This window comes from Hyposmocoma kahamanoa, unplaced genomic scaffold (assembly GCF_003589595.1).
Source record: "Hyposmocoma kahamanoa isolate Upper Pololo Valley unplaced genomic scaffold, ASM358959v1 100021, whole genome shotgun sequence".
NCBI classification, from domain to species: domain Eukaryota; kingdom Metazoa; phylum Arthropoda; class Insecta; order Lepidoptera; family Cosmopterigidae; genus Hyposmocoma; species Hyposmocoma kahamanoa.
In genome coordinates this window covers 549,626-558,259 of record NW_020653200.1, presented here as the reverse complement: position 1 = coordinate 558,259, position 8,634 = coordinate 549,626, and the positions used below count along the sequence as shown (strand labels likewise).

Genomic DNA, 8,634 nt, shown 5'->3' with positions numbered 1-8,634 from the left:
GAGGTTCTCAATGCGACTGTATGTTTTTTTTGTATGTCTGTTACGCGATAACTCCAGTATTTGGGAACCGATTTTCATGATTCTTTGTAGTTGCTGGAAAGAGGGTACTTTTTTTTTTTTTTATTGCGACTCGGCAAAATGATTGCACCGCGCCTGATGGTGGAAAGTGCGAATACAGTCCAGAGATGAGAGTAACGGATGGACAACACAAATATCTTCACTCCGTCACTATCATTTTGCCGGTCTGGCCAAATGCTTCTTCACACTACGTTTGAAGGACCCGATGTTATAGAGGGGAGGGAATACATGCGCCGGGAGTTGGTTCCACAATTTGATGGTTCGGCATAAAAACGAATTGCCAAACTTTTTAGTGCGGGACGGTATTGAACTGACCGTCCAACTGTGGCAACGCAGTCCGGCACGGGTGGTCCGCTGATGGAAAGGAGAGGAAGGGATAAGATTAAATGGGACCTCCATAGTGGTCCCATTTAATTTTGAAGGAAATCATCCACCTCTGTTCGGGGTGGTTGTCCACGCATGAAGATTGATGAATAGCAAAATCAACCATTGAAATAATTGTTCCTTATAATAAAATTTAGGCGCTACTTATAACATTTTATGTATTTTTATTATAAGGAGCAATTACTTCAATGGTTGATTTTGTTATTCTCCAATTTAAGGCGTTTCTCTCTCAATATATTTTGGGTAGTGAGAATCGATTTTTATTATCTCCTGTGTCAAGTCCCGTATAGTGGCGAACTAGGGGATGAATCCGGGTTTGCGCACTTTCCGGTAACCGATTTCAATAAAACTTGGTAATCATATGTAATTCCACGTACTGTTGAGGTCGGTTTTCTTAGTACTCTGTACTGAGATTATTACGTATACAATTACTTATACATTCCAATTTTTTATTTTATAATTTCAATTATTAAAGAACTTGATTAAAATATCTTGTATTGTCTACCTAATTGCCTAGCCTATAAGTATGGATAGCTGCCTGCCGTGAAATAGCTTCTGGGATTTTTGAGACAGCACCTAGTTTCAATTTTCCTTTGCGGGACAAAAAATTATTGAAAACCGTAGTAGGTACAGTGTAATGTCGGCGGGAATAACACAATTTTTTCTAAGTTAAATAATATACAGTTCAAAATAAAACAAAGTTCATACAATAACCAAAGAATTTATTTAACATAAAGTTGTAGAGATAATGTAAAATTACAATTATTTTTTATTTGTAAAACTGTAACAAAATTTATAAGTTGTATAAAATTAAAGTGTAGATCTTTAAAGAGGAGGAGAAGTGTTATTTTTTTATTTTAAATATTTTGGTTTGTAGATAAACAAGAATTCGGTAATTTCTTAAATCTATATTTATACATACTACGTACGAGTATACTTATCGAAACGCAGCGAGAAAAATTTTTTTGAAATCCAATGAAATTGTTTATTTCGATATGTGACTTGAGATAATCTAGATCAAAGGTCACCATTTTAAGGGAAAATATTAAATTTAATTGTGAAAAAAAAAGAAACAAAAAAATAAGAAAGACTGCTGCGCTCCGGCAGAGCTTCGACCGCCTAGTTATACTCGTATATTTGTAGTATAGGAATACGTATGGTATATGTTCACAGTTACACTGTGTGTTATATGTAATGCAAGATGAGAATATTGTTAACGCGTAAAGCCTGGACTATGTGGTCAGTGGTCATGGGCTTGGCTTATATAGTGCCTGGCTCCGTTCAGTGTGTCAAAGGAGGCAGTGATGTATTCGATTTCTACTTACTATGTATACTTATCTACTATTTACAAAAAGAATATAAAAAATACATTGATATAACAGGCACATTGTGATGTTACTAGAATTTTAAATTGATACTTATTTTTGTAATTAGGCAAAGTTTACTGTGGAAGGTCCATACGCTGTCGGTGGCGTAAATATAAAAATGTTAATTTTTATGGGAGTTGTATGGAGACGTCATTTAGAAATTGCGACAACAGCATACTATGTCATTTTTGAAGACGGAGTAAAATGACAGTTCTAGGGTTGTTAGTTTTCATAAAATTTTAAATAGTTACGTAGTTGTTGTCGATAGATTTATCGATACATTGTGAAAGGAGATAAAATTTTGCCAAAAATGACTGAATTGTGAATGTTACGACATTTTAATGATTACTAATTGCGTTATTGCCTTCTTTATTCTTCTTTTGACAGTTGACCTACCATTGTCGAGATCAATTTTGATCATATACACGTGTTAACAAGAATAGCCGGATTTGATTAACTATATTGAATTAAAATGAAAAACTTTAAAATATGTTTCCTCTTTGTATTTTTATTCATAAACATGGTTCTAAATACAATGTATGTATGTATGAACTCGCAAAAATGGACAATTCAAATGAACTTATGCTCAGTAATTGGATGAATAATCGACGACGATTCAAATGAAACAAGTTCGGTTATTTATTCCACAAACGTGGTCAATATTCAGTCGATAACCAATAGAATATTTACGGACTGCAATCACTAGTTACTCACAAGCGGGCAACACTTTTGCGCAAAAGAACTGTCATTTTACTCTGTCTTCAAAAAATAGAGACCATAGAATAAGAACAAGTAGGGCAACTCCGTATCTCATAACAGCGCATCTTGTATGTGCGCGCAACCGAGACGCACACATTCGCATAATAATTAAATGCACGTTGAGACGACCAGTGTTGTGTAGCGCTAGAGCACCCATCCGTACACGGCGCATGGCGAGCGCGCACTTTAATGTAGAGCTACCAGACTTGTTCCTATTTGACTATGACAATATGGCGGAGCTATCTCTTCCTATTGTCCTACAGAGCGTTCCTAATCAGGAATGTAGTGAGCATTAATGCGTCTGTGACTAGCCTTATCATGATCTAGCTAGCTTTTAAATGTTATTCATATAGCTAAGGGTCATGTAGACAGATATTACACTACTTTTAAAACACATAGTATTTTGTTTGGCGAATTTTGACACTATGTATGGCTTAAATTTATAAAATTATATTTAAAAAATCTAATCTGACGAGAAGAAAATCTTTAACGAACCACCAATGGACATAGATCTCTCCAATCAGTTACGTCTAAACGTAGAAAATTGTAAATCAGCGGTTTTATAACACAGTTTACTATACTAAGCTAAACAAAAGAATGAAATTGAAAAAATCTAGAACTACAAAAAAGACCTATTCTACCAAGCGATAGCAGTATTATTTTGGCATCAAAATTTATTTACCTACCAATACACGGTACAACAATAAATACATTAATTTTCATTCATAATAAAAATTCACTTAACTATGTGTTAATACTTTCAGTTCATTAAATACGTTTAGTTTATTTATACAATTTTGAAGTGAAAGCATTATTTATACTTTTGACACAACCGCATTTATTATGCAAGCAATATTGTTATTATTGACAGAGAATTGTAGTCCGCTATATAATTATTATGTAAAAAATCCAACACATTTACATCTTTGGTACAATACCTAGTAAGGGTTGGTGATCACACGAACACTTCCTTCATTTTTGTATTCACAAAATAAACACAACTATACTTACGCTAATACAGTTAATATACTCGACGTCTAGGGAAAATGGTAACCGTTGCTGAAAATTTTGTCACTAATGCAAAAAAAACACTAAAAAATCCGAGGTAACGACTTGGCAAATTCTCAGGAACATTTTTTGAACCGATAACAAATAAAATTAATTTAAAACATCGACTACGTCATATGACACATTGGATCGATCGTGGTTACCTATGGAAATGGTCCTTCGAGCCGGATAACTCGAGTTTTAATATCACTGTCCTGCGGAGTTGCGGCTCAACGTACAGCGACGCCGTTGATGGTGACTACAGCATTGGGCCCCGTAGGCTCGGGCTCATAAGCAGAGTCGGTGTCGCTTCTTCTGCCATAAGTTACATTGTCTGCTAATCTCTCACTGTACGGAGAATCATACACATTATCGGTGACGTGGTCGTAGATATGTCTTCCGTTAGTGTCGTGCAAGGTAGCGTAGCTCATCACAGCAGCATTTTGGTCTTCCTTCCTTTCAGCGCCTTCTACGTTTTCCGTATTCTTCACTGGCGTTGCCTTCCTACTGTAAAACGAAATGTCTAAATGAAGTAGATTCTAAGAATGCAATTGCATTAATAAATTGTATAAGAATTCTTATCGTGGATAGTCTAATTCCAATCCTACTCCAAGGAAAATAACTTGTAAAAATACTTACAGTCTCAAATAAATGACTCCCAGCAATATAAGCAAGAAAAGAACCACTCCACATCCGACGCCCACACTGAGCGGTAGCGTTCCACTGTCACTCGCCTCATTCGAGACCAGTTCACAGCTTGGTTCTTCACCGGACCACTTCCCATCGTCCATGCATTTTCTAAGGAATGGGCCGACTCGTTGGAACTGCGGCAGGCAGTGATACTCAATGGAGCTCCCGAAGAGGGTAGATCCATTTGATGTAATGATTCGCCCGTTGTCAATTGTCCCTGGTGCCTTGCAGTCGATCGCTGTGAACCAATACTTTGTTATAAAACGCCAGACAATTGGATCATTTTGTCGCCCCAAATTAGGGACTTCCAATTGACATGAGGTGAACGAAATTAATTCGAGATGATGAGCAACACATATACATACACTTCAAGCCTTTTTTCTATCGTGGTAGGCAAAGAAAATATATAACAATAAAGGCTGTAATAAAAATAGGCTATAATATATAAAGGTTGATATTCTTGTGGTTCTATCATCTTGTCAATTTGATTGTAAACTACTTACGGAAACAGACAGGCGGTGACCCGTTCCACTGGCCTCTGGAGAGACAACTCCTAGTCTGGTTTCCCTTAATGCTGTAACCTCGTTCGCAGCGGTAGTGGGCCTCTCCGCCGATACTCAGCGTGGTAGTGACCACGACCAAGCCTGTGCTGCCCTTGGCTTGGATTGTTGGATCTGGACACGTAATTTCTGAGAAAAAAAAACCTAACTTTAGCGTATCTGTGGTTTGAATTTGTATATAGTATTGTGAATTTTGTATACGTCCAATAGTTTCGGAGAAAATTAATGGACATTTAAATCATTTTCTAATTAGTCCTGTAAGTTGGTATAAGTTTTGGTTTGAAAGAAATTCAATAGAAAAGCTTTCATAGATTTCCCACAGATCGCCATCTACGACAAAGTCTTTAAAAACCAAAAAGAAAGATCTGCAATATAGAAATGGTCCGCTAGTTCGTTGCGTCGCTTAGTTGGCATAGCGTCTGGCACAGTTTGCTGGAAGACGTTGGTTCGAATCCAACCGGATCTAAGGAATTTTATTTTAGTGTTCGATCTTTGTATTAATGAATTCAATTAGCATTTTAAAATCTTATTTATATCTCACTCGAAACTGTCTCATTTTGGCTCAGTCGAATGGCAGATCCTCTGCGACTCTTTCTATTGGCTAGTTAGTTATAAGTTAGGGATTTATTTAGGTTTGTTAGTTTTATCAACGGCAATCCTCTAACCTTTGCAAACTGGAGCTTCTGAGCTCCAAGTGCCATTGTCCTGACAGAGTCTTCTCGATACACCGTCGAGTTTCCAGTGCTTCTCACACTCGTATAATGCTGCTGCTCCGTAATACGTCGCGTTGGTGGCCAAGGTAACCTTTCCGTTCTCCAGACGCCCTGGGTTGCCGCAGTCCACATCTGATAGAAGTTGTGAATAAATTTAAAAGTTTTTTTTTTCACATGACAGTTAGCAGTAAAAAATATCAAACGAAACGAAGTGGTCGATTTTATTTAGAAACGCGGTTGCACACTACATCCGATACGTATTTGTTCGCAATCCAAGACTATACAAGTTTAAGACTATACGAGTTGCAGTAAGCCCGTTTTGAATCCGACAAAATATGATTATCACTTGTACACCTAGAGATAAAATGATCCCTGTGACATTTCGTCATTTTATCTGCTCTATTTAATTCATATTCGATTTTTACCCCGGATTCATTAATTGCTTTTTTATAAATGGCACAGATTTTGTTTTTATAGATATTTTGGTTCAGTCAGAGAATAAATAAGTAATGAGAACGGACACTCTCCGCCACTCCCTAGCTTTAGATACCACACCACGCCCCACACATTGACGGTCACATTGACTGAACGAGAACAAGGCTGTCGGCGAGCCGTTTTCGCGCTAAGACGGTTTTGATTTGAATATAGTTTTCATTTATTAATTACGAAATTTGTGCGTTAATATATAACATCATTTAAGTTACTATTTATAATGGTCGTGAATTGTGCTGAGTACGGCTGGTTATAATCATCTAAACGGGATAAAGAGAGGAGTTTCTTTCGTTTTCTAAGAGATGAAACGTAGTAAGTAAATAAACTTATGTCTGAGACTCATTCAGTTATGGTTTTCTTTAGTGCAGAGTAATATATAATACAGATTTATTATATCAATATAATAAGACGCCATAACTTCGTGAGCTAGACAAGGGTTCTCGAATTTTCTATTTTTATTGCCGATAAATATTACGTAGTGAATATACCTAATTATTAACTAGGTAATGATAAAGATTTCACGCAATTTCACATACTTTGGTTACCTTTTTTAAAGGTACCTGTCCAAAGTGCTTATAATATATTTTTTAAATAAATCATCAATATTATTCTAGTTAGTGAATTAATGAAAAATATAATATTATGTCGATATAAATCAACATGTATAATTACTAGGAAACTATAATAGAATTATAGATAACAGATTCGCGTTAGAATTTTCGCTACGTTGCCGCTCTGACCACGTAACGTAATAGTACGAGCAAGTCATGGGTAACCCTGCCACTTCACGCACACATTTGCGCGTGTGCAGATAGCGCCTTGCTGTATGTAGTAGCAGTAAGTAAATAATTTTCGACCGTTGTATGGAGTGTCCGAGGTGTGGTTCAGTGCTCAAAAGTCAAATGTTCTTTGACAAATTAATTTTTTCGTCAAATGTCAGTTTTTTTCCATAGTCTAAGGTTTTATTACTTACATTGACACTTTGGTGTGACACCACTCCATTGTCCATTATCCTCGCAGGTCGATAGACTTTCTCCAATCACTTTGTAACCTCGTTCGCACCGGTACTTCACCAGAGCGCCGATTCTATACGTATTCCCACTATTTGTGGATACAGACGTACGGATAAGTGTGCGACCGTGCATGCGATCGTTTCCAGTAACAGAGACAATACTGTTTTCTGCGACTACTGGTTCTGGGCAACGAATTTCTGAAAAAATAACGCAACATAAGTCGTAAAGAAATTATCAAATACAGTTTAGAGTTCCATAATATAATGCCAAAAAAATAAACCTTAACCCTTTCACGAACAGCATCGTAAAAATAAATATTATCGCTTTATGGATCTGAAGAAACCAACTAGTTTCCAAGTGCTTTCTGTATTGTTGCCGCCTACTGTTTTTCTAAAGAGAAGTATTTTTTTTATATTATCAAGTGACGGAACGGACAAGTCGTGCGCTTGATGGTAAGCTACACGCCTGACACAGTTGCACAGTCTTGCACAATCGCAAAGATCTGATCACTGCCACTGTGCCCGTCACCCTGAGATATAAGCTGACAAGTCCCATGTGCCTGTAATTCAACCAAAAGTATCAACAAAGTATTGACAATATTTATTGATTTACTTTTTTTTTATAACACCAAATGACGCAATGATCAAGTCATGCACCTGGTGCCTGGACCCCAAAGTGCCAGCTGGCGGATATATGGAGGCATACGACTACAACATACATTCAACCATCGACTTCCACTGCGAAAAAGGACATAAACTAATCGGCGAACCGAGTCTCGTCTGTCAGTCTGATGGAGAATGGTCCGGAGAATCGCCTAAGTGCGAATGTAAGTGCATTTAAGAGTCTAAGATAGTATAACTAGGTATAAAAAAAGATGCGCCTACTGTCATTAAAATTCTATCGAATTGATTTTTCAACGACTCATGTACCCATGTCCAAGTCCCACGTATCATCAAAAATCTCCGAGCTCCATCATGTACAGGCCTAATGTGGTGTTCGGTAACATTTTTTTTATAATACCAAGTGACGGAACGAACAAATCGAGCCCTGGTGGTAAGCGACACGCCAATCCATGACAATTGCAGTGACACTCAGAGCTTTAAATTGCAAAGATCTTAGGGTCATTGCGACTGCGTCTGTCACCTGGAGACATAAGTTGACTATCCAAATGTGCCTGTAATTTCACCACCTAAAACCGGAACACAGCATGCTCACGTTGCTGATTGGCGGCAGAAATAGGTAAGATGGCAGTATTTAACTTACATACGTTGAAGATTTTATTTTTTATTTCAATACATGCCAGGCAGATGTCTGCACTCCACCTGATGTTAAATGAAAAGTGGAATCCAAACGTGAAGGTACTTAGTGCAGTGTTGATACAATCATTGCCCTAGCCAGCTCCACCCTGCATGCCTGCTAGAACCTCTTCACGCCTCGTTTGAAGGACTCAATATTTAAGAAGCAGGGAATACATGCGCTGGAAGGGAGTTCCATTTGTAGACTGTGCGACAGAGAAAGGTGCCACCAAATC

General features: G+C 37.4%; 1 protein-coding gene across 1 annotated transcript in view; it reads right to left on the bottom strand.

The window, feature by feature from the left end:
• Positions 1-1,301: 1,301 nt before the first annotated feature.
• Positions 1,302-8,634, bottom strand: part of LOC113239171 (sushi, von Willebrand factor type A, EGF and pentraxin domain-containing protein 1) — a 175,165-nt gene continuing 167,832 nt past the window's right edge. The window contains exons 14-18 of the mRNA XM_026476079.1: positions 7,064-7,300; positions 5,551-5,730; positions 4,829-5,014; positions 4,275-4,563; positions 1,302-4,142 (exon numbers count right to left, since the gene is read on the bottom strand). Coding sequence (XP_026331864.1) covers positions 3,866-4,142; positions 4,275-4,563; positions 4,829-5,014; positions 5,551-5,730; positions 7,064-7,300 — 1,169 coding nt within the window. The 3' untranslated portion in view covers positions 1,302-3,865. The remainder of the gene's footprint in view (positions 4,143-4,274; positions 4,564-4,828; positions 5,015-5,550; positions 5,731-7,063; positions 7,301-8,634) is intronic.